The 18,359-nt window shown below is 45.8% G+C and overlaps 3 protein-coding genes across 5 annotated transcripts in view; 1 reads left to right on the forward strand and 2 right to left on the reverse strand.

The window, feature by feature from the left end:
- MED7 (mediator complex subunit 7) overlaps nucleotides 1-18,359 on the reverse strand; it is a 158,903-nt gene that overhangs the window by 59,031 nt on the left and 81,513 nt on the right. The window lies entirely within an intron of this gene.
- Nucleotides 1-18,359, forward strand: part of CYFIP2 (cytoplasmic FMR1 interacting protein 2) — a 54,696-nt gene that overhangs the window by 16,018 nt on the left and 20,319 nt on the right. For 2 of the 3 annotated variants that reach the window (XM_069868859.1, XM_069868862.1), the window contains exons 9-23: nucleotides 303-407; nucleotides 3,465-3,556; nucleotides 6,250-6,367; nucleotides 7,237-7,356; nucleotides 7,980-8,105; nucleotides 9,121-9,287; nucleotides 9,593-9,740; nucleotides 10,103-10,256; nucleotides 10,789-10,945; nucleotides 11,593-11,689; nucleotides 12,260-12,336; nucleotides 12,594-12,702; nucleotides 13,055-13,174; nucleotides 13,856-14,055; nucleotides 14,562-14,649. In XM_069868859.1, the coding sequence (XP_069724960.1) occupies nucleotides 303-407; nucleotides 3,465-3,556; nucleotides 6,250-6,367; nucleotides 7,237-7,356; nucleotides 7,980-8,105; nucleotides 9,121-9,287; nucleotides 9,593-9,740; nucleotides 10,103-10,256; nucleotides 10,789-10,945; nucleotides 11,593-11,689; nucleotides 12,260-12,336; nucleotides 12,594-12,702; nucleotides 13,055-13,174; nucleotides 13,856-14,055; nucleotides 14,562-14,649 (1,878 nt within the window). The remainder of the gene's footprint in view (nucleotides 1-302; nucleotides 408-3,464; nucleotides 3,557-6,249; nucleotides 6,368-7,236; nucleotides 7,357-7,979; nucleotides 8,106-9,120; nucleotides 9,288-9,592; nucleotides 9,741-10,102; nucleotides 10,257-10,788; nucleotides 10,946-11,592; nucleotides 11,690-12,259; nucleotides 12,337-12,593; nucleotides 12,703-13,054; nucleotides 13,175-13,855; nucleotides 14,056-14,561; nucleotides 14,650-18,359) is intronic. The other variant, XM_069868860.1, reaches the window with a different exon arrangement.
- Nucleotides 14,702-17,280, reverse strand: FNDC9 (fibronectin type III domain containing 9). Its single transcript, XM_069869190.1, has 2 exons — nucleotides 17,081-17,280; nucleotides 14,702-16,139 (listed from the first exon to the last, which is right to left on the reverse strand). Exons 1-2 carry the CDS (start codon nucleotides 17,278-17,280, stop codon nucleotides 15,470-15,472), a joined length of 870 nt encoding a protein of 289 aa, XP_069725291.1. The 3' UTR covers nucleotides 14,702-15,469.

Below are 18,359 nucleotides of genomic sequence, written 5' to 3' on the forward strand. Positions count from 1 at the left end.
AGTAAATGTTCACCTTTGGGTGGAGAAGATTTTCAGGTTGTTGTTAAGTGGGAGAGAGGAGGAACAAATTAGCAGAGTGAGCATCGTATTTTTGCACAGAAAACAGAAGCAATCCATCATGTGTCCTTTGTCTACCACGTACATCCTTGCAGGTGTGCACATGTTTTATACAGTCTTCTCATGAATGTCAGGTGGTACAGGAGACTGAAGTGGTCTTGCCTTATGCTAAGTGATGGAGAACTGTTTTTAAACTTGTGCTGCTCATTTCACACTAATGAAACTAACCTTTCTGTCTTCTCCAGGTGATGGGGTTTGGCCTGTATCTCATGGATGGGAATGTCAGCAACATTTACAAGCTGGATGCCAAGAAAAGAATCAACCTTAGCAAAATAGACAAATTCTTCAAGGTCAGTGACCTGTCTGGGTGAGGCTGGAGTTTGTTGCAGACCAATTAATTAATGAGCCATACCACTGTGTGTGCTGCCAGCGAAACGTGAACCACGGAACTCATTTACAGGTCCAAAAACCCAAAGGGTTCAGAAATGATCTAGGCCAAAGGATGAAGAACGGGCTTGCTGTAAACATGCATGGGCACAGAGCTGCAGTGTGGGTGAGCCTAGCCCTTGATGTCAGCAAGGCTGTGGATGTGTGAGCGCTGCCCGGGGCTGGCTCTGCTCCCCGGGTGCTGGTGCTGGAGTCTGGCTAGTGAGTGGGAGCTAAGGGCGCCGCACGCCCTTGCTGGGCAGCAGGATAGGGATGGTACATGGGAAGTTTTGTGGATTAGGGAAGGATGTGCCAGACTGTCATCGCTTCTGTCTCTGCACGTTTGCTGAGGCAAGTTTGCAATCCCCTGAGGAGTACCATCGTTTTAGGCCACCAGCAAACCTCGCTGGTTTCTGAGATCTGTGTGGGTGTTGGTTGCTGTCCCCTTTCCCTCAGTGAGCTGCGGAGCTGCAGGACAGAGAATGCAGCTGGCTAGTCAACATGTGGTCTGGCAGTCTTTATTCTGTGTATAAGCTGTGCTCCCTGTAGGAGAGATCGAGGGTTTTGGGGAGCTTGTGTCAGCTGGAACTTGGAGGTGTTTAGAGAGTTCCTCAAAGGGCTCACGTGGTGGTTTGAACCATTTTTTGTCTTACTTGAGTTTTGGAGAAAGGCCTGTGAGAGCTGGATGCTCCCAGTGATGGGGTGGGAAGCAGCCATGCAGGCTGCCTTTGTCCATGCGGATGTGCAGCTGAGCGGCTGGACTTGGCTGCTCCACAGCTAGAGACCAGGCTGTGTTGCCCTAGGGCCAATCAGCATGAGAAAAATTGGGGATAACCCTGTTGCTTCCCTGCTTGCAAACTGCCAGCCACCAGTGATGGTGAGATGGGCTGAGATTCTTCACAGCACTGCCTGCAGCATTCACAGGGGGGTGGTTACACCTCCTTTCCATGGCTTCTGCGCACAGGCTGGATACAGGAGGCGTCTCAGGTTTGGGGTAGGTCGGCTCTAGGAGGCATAGTGGGATCTGGCAAGGGACAAATATATTGGCAGCAAAGAATAACAGCATAGCAAGAGGATAACAGAATCATTTCCCAGATGGAGCAATTAGTTTTCTTCTTAAACCTGCTGAGCTTGAGCGGTCCTTCTGGAATCCTCCACTGTATTCATTTTTTCCTGAGATGGAAAGATCAGTGTCTGTTTCCAACATTTGCTCCACATCAGGGAAAGTGAGAAGATTGTGATGTTTATGGGACCAAGAGCATTTCTTCCCCATCAGCCTCGGCAGAGTGGCTCCTTCTTGCCACTTTACACAGAGAGCTGCTGAGGATACTGAAACATAAGGTCAGTGGTTGTGACAAGGTAGAGGATGCTTCCCTGCTTATGGCCCCATCTTGCAGTTTATGGATGATGCACTAGGTCTGTGCAAGGGGCGGGGGATGGATGAGCCCAGATATCTGGTTTCATGAAAGGTTAGTGTACCAGCTGCTCCATCTTTACCCTGAGCGAATGAGAACCTATTTACCAAATCTGCATCATCTCCTGGCAACAGGGACTCAAACTCCCATTTTAGGGAAGCACGGACAGGCACCATAACCTCATGGACAGAGTGATAATGGGGTGATTGAATGCTTTCCAGTTGCCAGGGAGATTGTTGAGTACTGTATCTTTGCAAAGGTGATTTATCATGCCATCCCTTGGAATCTTTTGAGTTTTCCCTAGTTCTTTGCTAATTCAACTAAATCTCAGTTTAAATCAAATCCTTAGTGTAATCTGTAGAGTTTGGTCCTCTTGCTGCATTCAAACAGATTTGCTGTTCATTGTAAAGTGCTGTGGGCCAGAGAATCAGGTAAAATACCTTCCATTGCATGGAATAACATTCTCCTTTCCAGCTTTTTTTCCATCTGCACTTGTCCAACATCTGCTGTGGGCTCACCTAATCAATTAAGTACCACTCCAGACTATCAGATCTCAATAAGAAAAGGACAACTACTCCTCTTAGTACATCTGCTTATTGGCTTCTGATTAAATTTCTAGTGGATTGACTAGGAGTTTGAGTAGTGGAAATGAACTACCCCTTCATCTAAACCTTTTATGAAAGTGCCACTGGGGATCCCTGATGGCAGCATTGCACATCCTCTGCACAAGCCATTCTGAGAAGAGAAGCATGAGATAATAGGACAGGGAATTTGCTATCTTCCCTGTATTTTGGGGCAAGGCTTTTGTAGCTGGCTGAAGTTGGAGCTGCAGATTTTATTGAAGATCTGTTGGTACCTCCTGGTTGAATTTATTTGCAGCTGAAAGCTTAGTGAAGCAGGGACCTGTCTGAACTTGAGGTATGTTCTGTAGAGTTTGAATTTATTTCCCATCCAAATCCTCACAAGATGTAAAAGGTGAGCAAAGCATGTTATGTTGCAAGCAGCCATTGCCTGTGTCCTTTTCTTCACGGAGAAGTTTTAAGACACATCATTAGCAGCCACTGTGTCAAAGTACAGTCTGAGTCCTCAGGGAAAGACACCACGCCTGTGGCAGATGAGGCAGCAGAGCAGCCTACAGCTCCCCTCTGAAGGGAGCAACGTGCTGCCAAAATACCAACATGCTGGCTTTTTACCTCTCTGGTCTCTTGGAGGATTATGATGGGAGGCAATAAGCCCTGCTCAGGAATACACTTCTCTCTTTTTGTTGTAAAAAGAGCCTTTCCTCTGCCTGGTTACAGCACTGCACTGTTCTGGCAGTAACTAGCTGGTATTGCCAAGGTTCCAGAGCACTCACGGGGTGGTTTTCCCTGCACAAAAAGACTTGTGCTCATTTTCAGTCACCTCCTAGGTATGAAATGACCCTGGGTTCAGGTTTGCAGCATGCTTTAAACAGCCTGACCCTTTCCATAGCCTCAGAGACGCAGGATGCCACTTCACAGTCCCTTGTGTTGCGCTGGGGCATGGGCTCTCTGCCACGTTTCAACTATCTCTTGTTTTCTTTTCCAGCAGCTGCAGGTGGTTCCTTTATTCGGCGATATGCAGATAGAACTGGCCAGATACATTAAGACCAGTGCTCACTATGAGGAGAACAAATCCAAGTGAGTGCCTGCCATAATGTCTCTTGGCTTCTGTGTGTGTCCCAAAAGCCGTGGGAGCTGCAACTCTCCGGTGTGTGTGCGGTCTGTGCGCGGGTACCCGTGCTTGTCCCTGTGAGGTGTGAGTCCTGGCGTGCCAGCTCTGTGTGCACGTTGTGTACCTCCCTGTTCCCTGCATGGGAAGATATCATCGCCAACCTTTGAGTGTGTGCGTGTGCAGCCAGCTCTGAACGTTTGTGTAACCACATCCCTGTGTGCAGGCAGGGGAACAGCCATGCCTGGACATCTGCTCCAGCTGGCGAGGGCTGGGAGGGTGCTCGGTGGCCGGCAGCAAGGCAGGAGGAAGGAAAGGTGGCTGGTGCGTGGAGCGGGGCAGCCGCTGAGTGCTTGCGAGGTGTGTATGCCTGGAGGTGTGTGAGTGCGAGCTGTGTGTCCCTGCTCTGGAGAGATTTTAATCCACATTTTTCAGCCCAGGGACAAAATCCTCCAGAGCATGAACACAGCAGTGGATCTCTCTGCTGTAGCCAGGGCATCTCCTCTATCTCAGGCAGGTATTGAGAAGGGCAGCAGGAACGAGGGTTGGACTGAGGCATCAGATGCACTGGAAATTAATTAATACTGTGGGAGAAGGGCAACAGCGGAATCTTTACAGCAATGCTTCAGGGTGTGAAGCACTGCTTCTCAGCCTGGATTCACAGGCTGCTTGCTGCTCCCAGGCGTTCTTTTGGATCACACTAGGCCTGTGCGAGAGGCCCCACTTGTCTTTGTGGCTTTGCATTGTGCTCAGTTATTGCTAAAAGAAGCGGTGTTCGGTTTAGATACCCTCCAAACAGCATTTGCAACTGCATGTAAGCAAAGTCTTCCTGTGCTTTGTCTGGCTGTAATAGCTGGTTTCTAGCCCAGCTTTCACCAGCGAGTGACCATTCATCCGTGGGACCGAGCCGTGTGGAAGTCGGGTTCCTCTGGTGTCTGTGAGAAGCAGCCTAGCTGAGCTGTCTCTTCAGCAGGACAAGAACTAACCTGCAGTCTCATCTCTCCACTTCTGTTTGCCCATCCTTCCACCCCAGATGGTCTGGCTTTTCACGTGGCTCACCCAGGAACAGCCCTCCCAAAGGCTGGTTGAAAAGTGCCGGTTAATTGTTCATGAGAAATCTGAAAACAATTTGGCAAAACTTCCTGAGCAAAAGGTTTTCGATTAAAATTCAAACAAAGGAAATAAAAAAATCTACAAAATGTTAAAGAATATATTTTTGAAAATTTAAAAATGAAAAACTGTCTATAAATTTGCACCTTTCAATCTTAAATCATTCAGAAAGCACATTTCAACGAAACATGTGCCAGCTGCGTTCGTTGTCTCATCTCGAAACCAAGGTAGCTCATGGGCTGTTTACCTGTGCACAATTTTAATGTCTGTCTTGAAATCTGTCTTACCAGATGTGTCGTATCTTACTAACCAATGTTTCTTCCTCACTCATTTGCTTTCCCAGCAAATTGCGTGGGATTCCCAACACTAATTCTGCCAAGAAGGTTCCATATAATCCCCATTTCTAACTAATATTGTTTTTGTCACTTTCTTTCCCTCCCGATCTCCATGAAAGTGAAATTAATTGGTGTTTTTCCTGCATGGCGCTTTGTTTCTGCACTGTGGACTAGGCTGTGTGTGGCAGGGAGGGCTGGTGCACCCCTGGCCATTCCTGCCGATTGTCCAGTGGGGAACACAGGACATTGAAACGGGTAAGAGTCAAGTGATGGGACTGTGGGAGGATGGATTTCACAAGGAATGACATAGCCCGGCACTTCCAAGACCTCTGCCACTGCAAATATTGGCAACGAGTGCCTCACACTTAACTGTAGGAATACGTATTCATGTCTACATCCATATCAGAAGCAGGTTTCTCACCTTCCTGTTGTATGGCCATTCTAGATTGGAGATGACTATTCTAAGATGGACAGTTATCTGAGGGGGGAAATAAGCAAGATCTGAATGTTTACATTGTGATAACAGAGTAAGACACAAGAGTCCCACTAACAGTCATTTACCTGAACAGAGCATTTTGGTGGAGCTTTTCTGGTTATTAAATTAAACAGATGTGATTCACACCATTTTTGCCTTTGGAAAGGGAGCACTGCCTTCTTTTGGGGCCCCGTTACACTATTGTATGGCACATGTGACGTTTATATGTCACTTAGCCAGGACCAAAATCAGTTGGAGGGATATTTCCTTGCTGGCTGCTTGCAAAGTCTTTCCTTGCAGGAGAAGGCAGCATGACACAGTCCTTGCAGACCTGGAGGGATGATCTCTAAGGGAACTATTACCCTTAATTGTATCAGAAAGGATGCAAATGATGCCAGGCTGTGCGATTCATCCCTCACTGAAAGCTTTCCCTGACAGTGGTCAGGGAAATAGCCACCTCTGACCATAGGGGTAGGTGAGCTCAACGTAGGGAGCAGCCTTCAGGGTGGGTGGAACAGAGATTGTCAGGCTGAAAGGTGAGGCAAGAGTCTGTGCCGCGCTGTGTAAGACCATCTGTAGAACATCACACACACTAGAGAACATGAAAAAGAGAACACAGACTGACATTTGCCCTGAAGGTGTTAGGTCTTGAGCATGTTGAAGAGAGCAGTTGAGCGCAAGACTTTGTCACTGGGGGTGTAGTCCTGTGTATTGTCCTTGAAACCATTGCTTTTTTGCCCAGGTGGACGTGCACTCAGAGCAGCATCAGTCCCCAGTACAACATCTGTGAGCAGATGGTCCAGATCCGAGATGACCACATCCGCTTCATCTCAGAGCTTGCTCGCTACAGCAACAGTGAGGTAAGCTCAGCAGGTAGTCACCACGATCAGGCTTGTTGGACAGATGAGGCTACGAGCGGACAAGCGTAGCAAGAGTATGGGTTACAAAGGACGTACAATGAGAAGGGAAGAAGGGCACAAATGGAACAAATCACTGCTTAATCCAGCAATGGAAAAGCAAGTTATGAAAGGCCCCTGTCAGTGCAAAATCATGTGTACTGAAACATCTACTGCAAAAGCTTCTGCTCTTTGGCCACAGCTCAGTTAAAATAAGCAGAAAAAATTTTGCAACTAAATATTTATTATCAGCCAGGTGGTAGAACACCCATGTCTTGCAAATAGCTGGCTCTTTTCCATTGCTATTGGTCAAGGTTTCGAGGAAAGTTCACGAGGACATTTCTGTTCTTTTCATTACTGAATGGTGGAGCTCTCTCTGATGCAATTGTGACTGTTTCTTGCAAATGTGTGATCCTCGTTCATCGCTGTTAGTTTAATGAATTGTTAGCATTCTCCGCCATTTTTGGCATTTGTAAGTATTCATTTAAACTTTAAATGTGTAAAGGACTCTAAAGTATTTCAGTAATTTGAGACCATCACAAAAGAATGAGAAAGTGGAATGAAAACAGTCAGTTACTTGCTCAGAGGTGACAGGTCAGATTCATTTTTCTGTAAGAAATAAATTAACTGCCTGGGTAAAAAGAGTCTTGCCGAGTTAGACCCCTTTTCCCGAGGGGCAGTATTGTACTATGCAATTTTAGCTTGATCGTAAGGTCATGGGGAAATCATTTCAGCTGGGATTTGAGAGAGAGATCTGTGGCTGCTGTTTGGCTCAGCAAAGCCTCTGCAGCAAGTTGCTGAGTCTAGTCCTGACACGATGTAATTATCTCCAGGTGGTCACTGGCTCAGGACTCGACAGCCAGAAATCAGATGAAGAGTACAGGGAGCTCTTTGATCTCGCATTACGGGGACTGCAGCTGCTGTCCAAGTGGAGTGCTCACGTCATGGAAGTGGTGAGTGTGTAGCCTACTCCTCTTCCTGGATGAGCGTGAATGTTTTAACGTGGCATGTAACAGATTGTGGAAAGGTGAGCTTGCTTGCATGCTATCCAATTTTAAGCCTTTAACAAACATGCTAAGCTCGGACAGCTAATGCCCATGAGCTCCATCTGTGCCAAATAGAGAAGGAGAGCTTGATCATCTCACCCTGGACCTAAACTATCCTCTGTGAGTGCTTGGGTGTCCCCACTAATGTTAAAGGGGAACTAGGTGATTGATCTCCTAGCCTGAACACATCAGTTAAGTGCTGAAAGCTGTTAGAGATTAATTTGAGTCTTGAGCAACTACTACTATAATATGAATGGTGATGTAAATTTCTCAATTTGGAAAATTTTGACCACAACACAAGTTTATGGATGCCAAAAGCCCAGTATGATTGGCAGCCTCTCAAATAAACAAAATCAGTATTCAGTACAGTGATCACAGAGCCAAGAAGCACAACCTCTGCTCCCAAAGGGATGTCAAAACAACTGTAGCAATGTCTAGGGAGTGTTTTCCTGGCATGAAGCCCTCTTCAGTCTTTCCAGCCTGGCTTCTTACTCACTGCATTGTTGACAGTGTCTCTTTCCATCTTCTAGTACTCTTGGAAGCTGGTTCATCCCACAGATAAGTTCTGCAACAAAGATTGCCCAGGAACAGCAGAAGAGTATGAGAGAGCCACCCGATACAACTACACCAGTGAAGAGAAGTTTGCCTTTGTGGAGGTGGGTACCAGCTGTGGGAGTGAGAATCACCCAGGGCTGGTTTCCTGTACATGTTCCTCAAGCCAGGAGAAGAGGAGAGAAGGGCATCTCATCAAACTGGGCTGGTTCCGCATCCCTGTGGCCCAAGTTAAGGGACTAAGGATTCCCACATCACTGTGACCCTTCATTTGCCCAGGACTAAGGGCAAATTAAGTTCTTAAGATCTCCTTCTGGGATAGAAATGCTGTACCAGTGCATGACAAGAGCAGTTCTCTCTTTTCATCATACTGTTGTTCTTATGCTGCATTTGTGTACTGGAGAAAGACAGAGGTGGATCCCTATGTTTTCTTAATATTACTGTTTTAAGCCTCTCCTGACCTGAGAAGGGGGTTCAAGGCTCCTGTCCTGAAAAAAAAAAAAAAAAAGAAAAAAAAGAAGGAGTGTGGGCTTGCAGAGTAGTGTGATCTGGAGCAAGATCAGGAATCAGGAATTACATTCAAAGCACTGTCCCCAGTCCCCATCAACTCTTGGTCTGGCTGTCTGTGGACAGTGGTAACGGTCTTCTGAGCCTGGTTGTGGGAGGCTCTCGCACCTTCATCTTGCCTTACACAGTCCAAAGTGGTTTGAATACTGCTTTAATTTTTGTGGCTTTCTCCCTCCTGGGAATTGTCACTGTACTCTTGTACAAGGAAGACTGTGTACTGGTGCAGGTGCAGGTCTGTGCAAGCCGCACAGCTGCACCCGCGTGTGGAGCACGTGCAGTTTCCTGGGGTTGTGTGTTGTTAAAGATATTAAGAGATCAGAGATGAAAACAGAGCCTACCAAGGGACAGGAGCCATGTACAAGAAACTGGTAGCGTAAATGTTCTCCTTAGCTTGGTGTAATCTGTGAAGCAGCTAACATAAAAAAAATTAGCTGCCTAACTCAAGTTACTGAAGTAGAACTTAGTCCGCGATTCTCTGGTGTTGGCTATATGGACCTCTCCATAAAATGGAAAAATAGCAAATACATCTGGTTTTTTTTATTTTTGCTTTAGGTAATTGCCATGATCAAAGGTCTGCAAGTGCTGATGGGCCGGATGGAGAGTGTCTTTAACCAAGCCATCCGCAACACTATTTATGCAGCCCTGCAGGACTTTGCCCAGGTGACCCTGCGAGAGCCGCTCAGGCAGGCAGTCAGGAAGAAGAAGAACGTCCTGATCAGGTTCGTGTGTCCTTCTTGAACGTAATGCAAAGCCAGTGTATTTATTTAATATATTCTTGCTATATAAGCATGTTGCCCTGCATACATCTCATGGCATACAACCAGCCAATGTACCTTGTCCAGCAACTCTTTCCAAGGTAACTTTTAGGCATGACTCCCCCAATAACTGTAGTGTATGTCCCCATCTCAGATACTTTTACTCCCATATGTGCACAGCAGTGAAACTCCCATATGTGCACAGCAGTGAATATTTTCATCTTGTAGGTAGAACTTAAGTACTACTTTCTCTCTGCCGTCCACTCCAGTGTCCTTCAGGCAATTCGGAAGACAATCTGTGACTGGGAGGGAGGTCGAGAGCCTCCAAATGATCCTTGTCTGAGAGGTGAGAAGGATCCTAAAGGTGGATTTGATATTAAAGTCCCACGACGAGCAGTAGGACCATCAAGTACGCAGGTATGTGTATGTTCATCTCATGGGCAGGGAACTAATTGTCTATTAATGGGCACATAGGAGTCTTCCACTTATGTGGAATAGCAGCTGTTTCCATGGTTTCTTCCACAAAGTCTTCACACTGTTGGTTGTTAGATGTTGCTTTGGTGCCTGCTTTGTTGTGTAGTTCCCACAGCCTCCTTTTTTATTCTTTATTTATTATTTTATTTATTATTTGTTATTTCTACCTCAGAAAGATAGTGACTTATGGGTGCAGAGACTGGTAACCATCTGGGAGAAGTTTTATTTTTGTTGCAGAGTGCCATGGCTGTGTGTGGCGGTATCTCACTGAAAAGTGGTAACTGCATGTCAACTTTCTTCCAAAGCTTTACATGGTGCGGACCATGCTGGAGTCCCTTATAGCAGACAAGAGTGGCTCAAAGAAGACTCTGAGGAGCAGCTTGGATGGGCCAATAGTCCTGGCCATTGAGGAGTTCCACAAGCAGTCTTTCTTCTTCACCCACCTTCTCAACATCAGCGGTGAGGTTATGGCAGCGGGAGGCTTAAACGCGACTCTTGTATGCTTAGACAGACGAAGGTAGATCTGCTTTGCTCCTCATTGACTTATACAGAGGATTTTCATTGATTTTTCCCTATGTCCTACTTCTACCTGATTCAGGCGTGTTTTTAGGTAGCAATAATTATGTGAACAGTAATGAGTCAGCAATAGCATATGGCCACAGGCAGTAAGTTATTTTCTAGGACTGAAGTTTTCTTTCTGTCCCAGACAAACTTCTGAACCACAGGGCACACAATAAATCTTCCACAGTAACTCTGAGCCATTGAAATGTTCCCCCTGGAGCTCTAGAGCGAAAGGAATGATCCCTTCTTTCTTCTTCTATTACAAAGTGCTCAGACAGCATGAACATGGTCTGAGTTTAAAAACAGAGACGTCCTAGAAAAATGTTCCATACTCAAAACCACTCCAAGCTGAGGCTGTAGCCTCTTGTGCACTTCTGTCATGGCTGTCCCCGTAGGTGTAACATGGGGTAACATCTCCTCTGCGTTGCAGAAGCGCTGCAGCAGTGCTGTGACCTGTCCCAGCTCTGGTTTCGGGAGTTCTTCCTAGAGTTGACCATGGGCCGCCGCATCCAGTTTCCCATTGAGATGTCCATGCCCTGGATCCTCACGGACCACATCCTGGAAACCAAAGAGCCCTCTATGATGGAGTAAGAGCCAACGGGCTATGTTGAACAGTGCTTGGGCAGAGGCTTGGGATTTTGTTTTGGAGAAGTGTAGGCTGGTGATGAACATTCTCTTTGGCGTGGGATGGAAAATAGATGTTTCTTGACTTACTGTCACATGACTGTGTACTATATGAATACCTCGTTAGCAGATGCACATGGGTGGCTTCCTGGCACTGGCACTTATGCATCATAAACCAGCAGTTGGCAACTGCTGTATTTGGATGTGGGCACAACTTGGTTGTACCGTCATCTGCCTGCAGCGGTTAGACAGCATGTGCAACCAAAGAGATGTGGGCCCTCGCTATGACACTTAAATACTTCTTTTTTTATATATATATATATATATAAAAGTTTTATATATATATATATAAAAGTGATAAGAGAAAATATGCTGTTATGCAGCTGATTATGTTCATAATAGGAAAGCTTTGGTTTCCATTTTACAGCCTTTGTCAGGACACTCTGTGGAGTAAGGACAGCATGAAAGGATTTGAGGGGTGGAGTGGGTGAGGTGATAGGACTGGAGTCAGAGAAAAGCCTCCTTTTGCACTGAGCCAGGCCAATGCACTGGCTGTCATTTATGCTGCTCCAAGGTTAAGTTAAGACATGATCTATTTTCTTACCCACAGGTATGTACTGTACCCCTTGGACCTCTATAATGACAGCGCATACTATGCCTTGACCAAGTTCAAAAAGCAGTTCCTGTATGATGAAATTGAAGCTGAAGTAAGTTCTCTTCATCTTTACTGCATTGAAAGAGCTCACTGGGATCACATTGCCCTGTTTGACAGACCTGCCCAGCAGTTTGGTGAATTCATTATAGGTATCTCCTGGAAAAAACACCCTATCGGCCTGAGAAGTTTTCAAAAGATCAGAACTTCCAGAGAGCTTGCAGGCTCTGGTGATTAAGGGCGTCAGCTCAGCTGTACCCATGGGGCACAGTGGATGCCTAAGACTGTCACACACTGAGGCCATGGAAGAGACTGTGTGATGGGCAGAGGGTTATGAGGCATCAGAGGGAAATAAAAAAACCAGAGATCCGTGAGACAAAAGGATGATTAGGGTGCAGGACCAGGACTTGTAGGAATATGCATAAACTATAAGAGAGAAATGTATCTGCAGTTCTTTGCTTACCTTTAGCGTGTGAGAACTGCAGCGCGTTTTTTAGATAGTGCAACATACGTGTGTGTATTGAATTAGAGCTCTGTATTGAGCTGTATTGATCTTGCATGCCTAAGAAGGAGCTGCCCTGTGTTTGGGACACCCACACAATGTCCTGTTTTCTTTATCCCTCAGGTGAATTTGTGCTTTGATCAATTTGTGTACAAGCTGGCAGATCAGATCTTTGCCTATTATAAAGCGATGGCTGGCAGGTAAGAGAACCTGACTGCTGCTGGTAACTGGTGGTATTGCTGCATCCACATTGCTCCACTCCGGGAGTAGCCACTGTGGGTAAACAAAATCTACCCTGTCCCACAGAGCTGGCTGCCCATGTCAGACCAGAGTTAGCATGTGGAAATTGCTTGGCATTCAGAATGAGATGGAAAGAAGGACGAAAACAACTCTAGACAAGCTGATAGTCTATGATTCTTTTTTTTTTTTTTTTTCTGACACTGCTTCCCTTTTTCAGTGTATTATTGGACAAACGTTTCCGGGCTGAATGTAAGAATTATGGGGTGATTATTCCATACCCACCATCCAACCGCTACGAAACACTGCTCAAGCAGAGGCATGTCCAGGTACAGTGGAAGCAGTAGACTCCAGCACTCATAGCTCTTGGTCTATTATACTTTTTTTGGTGGCTGGCATCCTAGCGTTGGGCTTAGTCAAGGTCAGTGCTGGAATGAGAAGGGGTGAACCTATTTCTGAAAACCTGAACTCAGGGCATGGGGTCTGAGGGGAAGATGAGTTACACTCCACATGTACCTCCATCCCTCTTAAATAATGGTAAACTCAGCCAAGGTATTTGCATCACTACTCTCACATTTAAGTAGATTTGGATGTACTTGGTTTTAATTTGTGTCTGTTAAAAAGAATAAAGTACCTTTTCTCCATCTCTATATAACATGCAAATATCTTTTCTTTTCCCAGTTGCTGGGCAGATCAATTGACCTGAACAGGCTTATTACCCAGCGTATCTCAGCAGCCATGTATAAATCGTTAGACCAGGCTATTAGCCGCTTTGAGAGCGAGGACCTGACGTCCATAGTGGTAAGAACTGTTATTGACTGCAAGTATGAATGAAGAGAATAATACACTGCTATGGATACACAGTGAACTGTCTTTTGCTTCAAGTCCCACTTACATGGCTGGTTGAAACATACTGTATCCTTCTTTCTGCTACTGAGTCTCTATTTATGTTTAGGCAGCTTTAATTGCATTGTTATTGGACCATTAAGTATCTACCTAAATCATAAGATGACAGTCAGCAGTTCCATTTAGCAGAGCTCATATAAGAGAGTCCTCTAGCCTGGGAAAAGGAAATCTTGACTTTAATACCCCCTGTTGGATGAAGGTGGCGAAGACGTAATTTGTCTGTGTACAGGATTTGTTGTCTTTGATACATTACAGGAGCATCAGAGTCAAGTAGTGTGAAACTACCGGTCTCCACCTTTGAAGGATTCTAATGTGAAAGCCAGACACTGCTCAGTGGGGAATAAATTAATTTTGCTTCCTGCAGTTTTAGGAGATACTGGACCAGGACCCCCTTGGGTAGAAGTGCAGTTGGCCTTGACCACTGAGTTAAATTGATGTCTTCATCATTTTCTGCCTTCTCACCTGGAAAGTTCTGTGTGAATGTGAATATAAAGTCATTCCCCTAGCAATTAAATCAGCTGTTTGTATTGTCATCTTGGTGATACGTTGCATTTGCTGCTGCTCTGTGTGCTGCAGGAGCTGGAGTGGCTCTTGGAAATAAATCGCCTGACTCACAGGTTGCTGTGCAAGCACATGACTTTGGACAGTTTTGATGCCATGTTCCGCGAGGCCAACCACAATGTCTCCGCACCCTATGGGCGCATCACCCTCCACGTCTTCTGGGAGCTCAACTTTGACTTTTTACCCAACTACTGCTACAATGGATCCACCAACAGGTGAGGAGGAAAAGCAAGGCAGGGGGCACCTGGAGACCCTGCTTTTCTTTCCAGAATGTCACACCTGCCACATAAAAATCACATGCTGTATAACAGTTACAGTTAGTTACAGTGAAGTTAAAGCCAACCAGCTCCCCTTTGCCTTGAAAACATTACTAACAAACTCAAGCAACAAAGTCGGACAGTGATTCTAAATGAATGAGCTAGTTATATTTAAGTTATGTCAGGAGGTTGCTTCACTGAGTGGCAGAGCTGTGTTAGCTGCTCATATATGGGTTTCTTGCCCACCCCAGTTGAGAGGAAATCTCGCCTTTGATACTTCAAACTGATGTTTCACACCACCAATAGATTTTGGCAGGAGTTTGCGTTCTGGTTCATGTAAGTCCACTTGATGAATTGCTAATTAGTCTGCAGCTGTGGTTCACCCCAGGCTGTGCCATACCTGCACTCAGCACAATTAACTGGGCTCTGACCGTTTTACTCCCCATTTCCCACGCCCTCCACAGGTTTGTGAGGACAGCGATCCCGTTCACACAGGAGCCTCAGCGGGACAAACCAGCCAACGTTCAGCCATATTATCTGTATGGATCCAAGGTCAGTAAATGAGCCACAACAGCCAGAAGGTGTGGATGGTGGAAGTATTTATTTAGGAAGAACAAAATGCAAGAACTAGCTCATTAACGGAATGACAGGTGCAAATGTACAGGGTCACATTGTTGCATGAAACCAAAAAGCTGTACAAGAAGCAGATTCAGTGTGCTTTTGCTATTCCTTGCCCACGTTCTTCTCTGTAACATAGCTATATTACGGGATGCTGATACCACTCTGTGCTTGCTGTTGGCACTGAGACCAAGTCGGATCCATCTAAATGCTCAGAGAGGAGAGCAAGCTGAAGCTCCAGAGCAGTGCTCCTTCCTGAGAAAGGTTCCACTTCCAGAATTCCATTTGTAGTTCAAAATAGGAATTACTAAAATACTTGTGTGTGCAAATAAGGACTACTTAATACTGACAAAAAGCTGCAATGACTGTTTATACAGGTGTTAGGAGGGCTTGGGGTATGATGCACATGGATGATCACTCAAGTGTGAAACTGCTTGAGTGGAGTTTATTTCTTGTACACATTGATCGATGACTCGTGAAGTGAACCTACAGCACTGATGCAGATCATCTAGTGACACTACAGTCAGACGAGCCTGCCTATTCCCAGAGAGCTGACTTGGTTTCTTTTTGAAAAACCCTCAACAAAAGAGAATATTTTTGTCAGTCAACACAAATCTTTCTGCCTGCAACCCGTGTACCTGCCTCATGTTCTACCCTGGGATAAACAGCTCTCATGGATGCACAGACAGCCCTGTTGGAAAGAGGTGGGAAACAGCAGCATGATCTCTGAGCAGGGTCTTCCTTTATTTTGCTCTCATTGAAGGCCATGCTGTGGCAAGATGGCCCTTTTATCGTCGCTGTTTTTATAGGAAAAAAAGCAGTGAGGGGAGCTATACGGACTCTCCCTCATGAAACTGGAGCTCCTCATTAGCACATTGGTCATGGGGACTTCCAAAAGCTCCTCTCTCAGTCCATCATTTAGCGGCCCCTCTGGTGAGCCACTCCCTTCTCCCACTTCTTCATGGCTGGTATCGGGATGCTTTAGCCTTGCAGCCCGGTGGCACCGTGCAGACCAGAACTGCAGGCAGCCGTAAGCTAGGAGAGCAATGAAGCAAAGGAGGAGCAGGCTGCTCACCATCCACATGGAGGTGGTAGGTTCGTGCTTAGAGCCACCAAAAACCAGGGGGGTTTTGTCCAGAGTATGGAAGGTGGTGCAGTGATTGCTGGAGGGATAGGAGTTTTTACAGGTGATACAGAGGACGTAGATGGTGGATGGTGTGAGTTGGTGAAGGACGAGGGAGCTGAGGGGATGAGGAACTCGCTCCTCGCGGTGGAAGTTTTGGCGTAAATAACCAGCAAAGACGCTGTTCCAGTTGGGGCGGTACATGACGTGATAGTAGTTCTCTGGACAGGGGTTGTTCATGGCCCAGGAAACAGTGGCACTGGTGTAGGTGATGTTGTGCACTTCGATGTTCATCGTGCCCCTGAAACCAGATGCAAGGAGAGGCTGATTTTCCCATTTTGTGACACTGACATCATGAAGTCTTTCCACCAGTCTTACTAGTCATTAGACTGGACCTAGAACTATGCCTGGCTAGCTTAGATTACATCCTAGGTCTTAAATGGCTAAAATTTTAAAAGATGAATCCTGCTTGTACCCAGACTACTGTGCTACTGTGCTTCATAAATAAAAAAATCAACTGGGACACAGGCCATACTTCATACTGTAGTTAGGTTTTAAAAAAAATCACTTCTTTATGACTATTTGTCTATACATGAAGCATTTTTAGCTTTTTTATTTCCCGTGGAATAGAAAAGATCCTGCAAGTGTAATTAGCATAAACTGATCATTAAACTAGCTCCATCTTGCCTTGTGAAGCTGCTAGTAGATACTTTGATTTTTATACCTAAATGCCATTTCAAAAGCTGCATAGTGCTTAAGTCACCAGTTTAAGTTGTTGCTGCATTTTCTGCACCTTACTTGTTGCTTAATAGAATATAAACTGTTCCTGCAGCATCTCGCACTGTAATATCAAGATCTTAAATGTAAAATGTGAGGGTTCGTGACATACAAAATCAGTGCCTTTAGGGAAATACGAACATATTCATAATAAGAACTAAGCTCTCCCTGAGATAAAAGACATCGACCACTAACTAATTACTGTTTAGCAACAGCCACAAGTCAGTTCAGTACATCACTCCTTTACATCCCCAAGGTTATCTCTCCCAAACGGCCAAGTTCTCTCTAAGCAAGAGCTGCATGCAGTAGACATAGTTTCTTTTTTTCCTTTTTTCACTCTCGTTTACTGTAACTAACACTCAAGAATCAGGTCATTTTTAACAAGTGTTTTAACTATTTTTAGGTGAAGAGCAGAATGCACACACCCATCACTGAGCCCTCCCAGAGCCACAGGCAGCTGCTTACCTTCCCAGGCAGGTGTGTGGTGGCCCGTGGGTGCTGGAGAGCTGGGTGGCCACAGGCAGGCAGTGCCTTCCCCTCTTCCCACTGCTCGCCTCCGTCCTGCCTCTGCTAAATCCCTTCCCAGCACGCTGCCTTGTATTATACCCATCTGGGGCTCCGTCATCTCTCACCATAGCAACCAATAGGAAAAGATGGGCAGGCATCTTCAAGTGATTTGGGAATGTTATCCATAAAAGCTTCTGCCTGGGATGATAATGTGTCTCTGAGGCAGAAAAAAACAAGCCAGGTAGTTTTGCTTGCTGGCTTATTTAGGTTGGTTAGGGTATTCTTTTTTGACACCCACAGGGCATCAGCAAGACCATCACTGCTCCCCAGCAGGGTCTGGGGTTAGAGGCTTATTGGCACATGGTATGAAATCCAGGATCCTGGCTTGCTGAGCATGTTGATAATTTAGCACTCGGGGCTTTGTCTTTAGTTCTATGATATCTTTCACATTTAAAGTACTGATTTAAGCCAAAGCCACTGAGCGGTAGATTTTTCATCCCTGATACTGCAACAATGTCCATTAGCTTTTTAATGCTTTCTGAGGTTTGTGATGGGAGTGGAAACTGGGTTTTCAAGGACGTTGACCTCTTGATAAACTTCTGTGGGATTCAGACAGGCTGTTGTTTGAACGTCACTGCTTTAGAGACAGTTTGGGGACGTTCCCTGTCAGTCTGGTGAGAGGGCAGGAGGGAGATGCAAAGCCGGTGCCAGGAGTGTTCGGGGAGCAGCTTGAGTCTGTGGCTGGAAGGGGACAGACATGGCACTGGGTCTGGTAAGGAGAGGCTCTGAGCAAGTGACCTGTGGCTCTCTATAGCCAAATGTGTTTGTGGGAGGAACCTTCGCAGAAGAAATGTTGCTTCTGGGTCTGGAGTTACTTGTTACAGGTTGTTGTTCCTGGAAAGGTGCTTGCAACATTTTGAAGATCTTCTAAATGTCAATAGTGATGAGATTATGCAAACTGCATCAGGAGGGGCTATTACAAGCCAGACGAGTATGTCTGACCCTTGCTTTTGATCTAGATTTTGCAGTTCTGGGTGTTATGGTTTTCTCTTCCAAGATCTGTATGCCCTTCTGGTCCTGTGAGCGAGCTACAGCAACCAGTGAGCTGAAATCTAGGAGCAGAGATAAAAAAGATTATGGACAGGGATGGAAATGAAAATGCTTCCAGGAGGCTTCCTGCTGTTTACATGGCTTGGTCCTGCTTACAAGAGCAGGAGGATAGAGAGCTCTTAGCTGG

This window comes from Phaenicophaeus curvirostris, chromosome 15, assembly GCF_032191515.1.
Source record: "Phaenicophaeus curvirostris isolate KB17595 chromosome 15, BPBGC_Pcur_1.0, whole genome shotgun sequence".
NCBI classification, from domain to species: domain Eukaryota; kingdom Metazoa; phylum Chordata; class Aves; order Cuculiformes; family Cuculidae; genus Phaenicophaeus; species Phaenicophaeus curvirostris.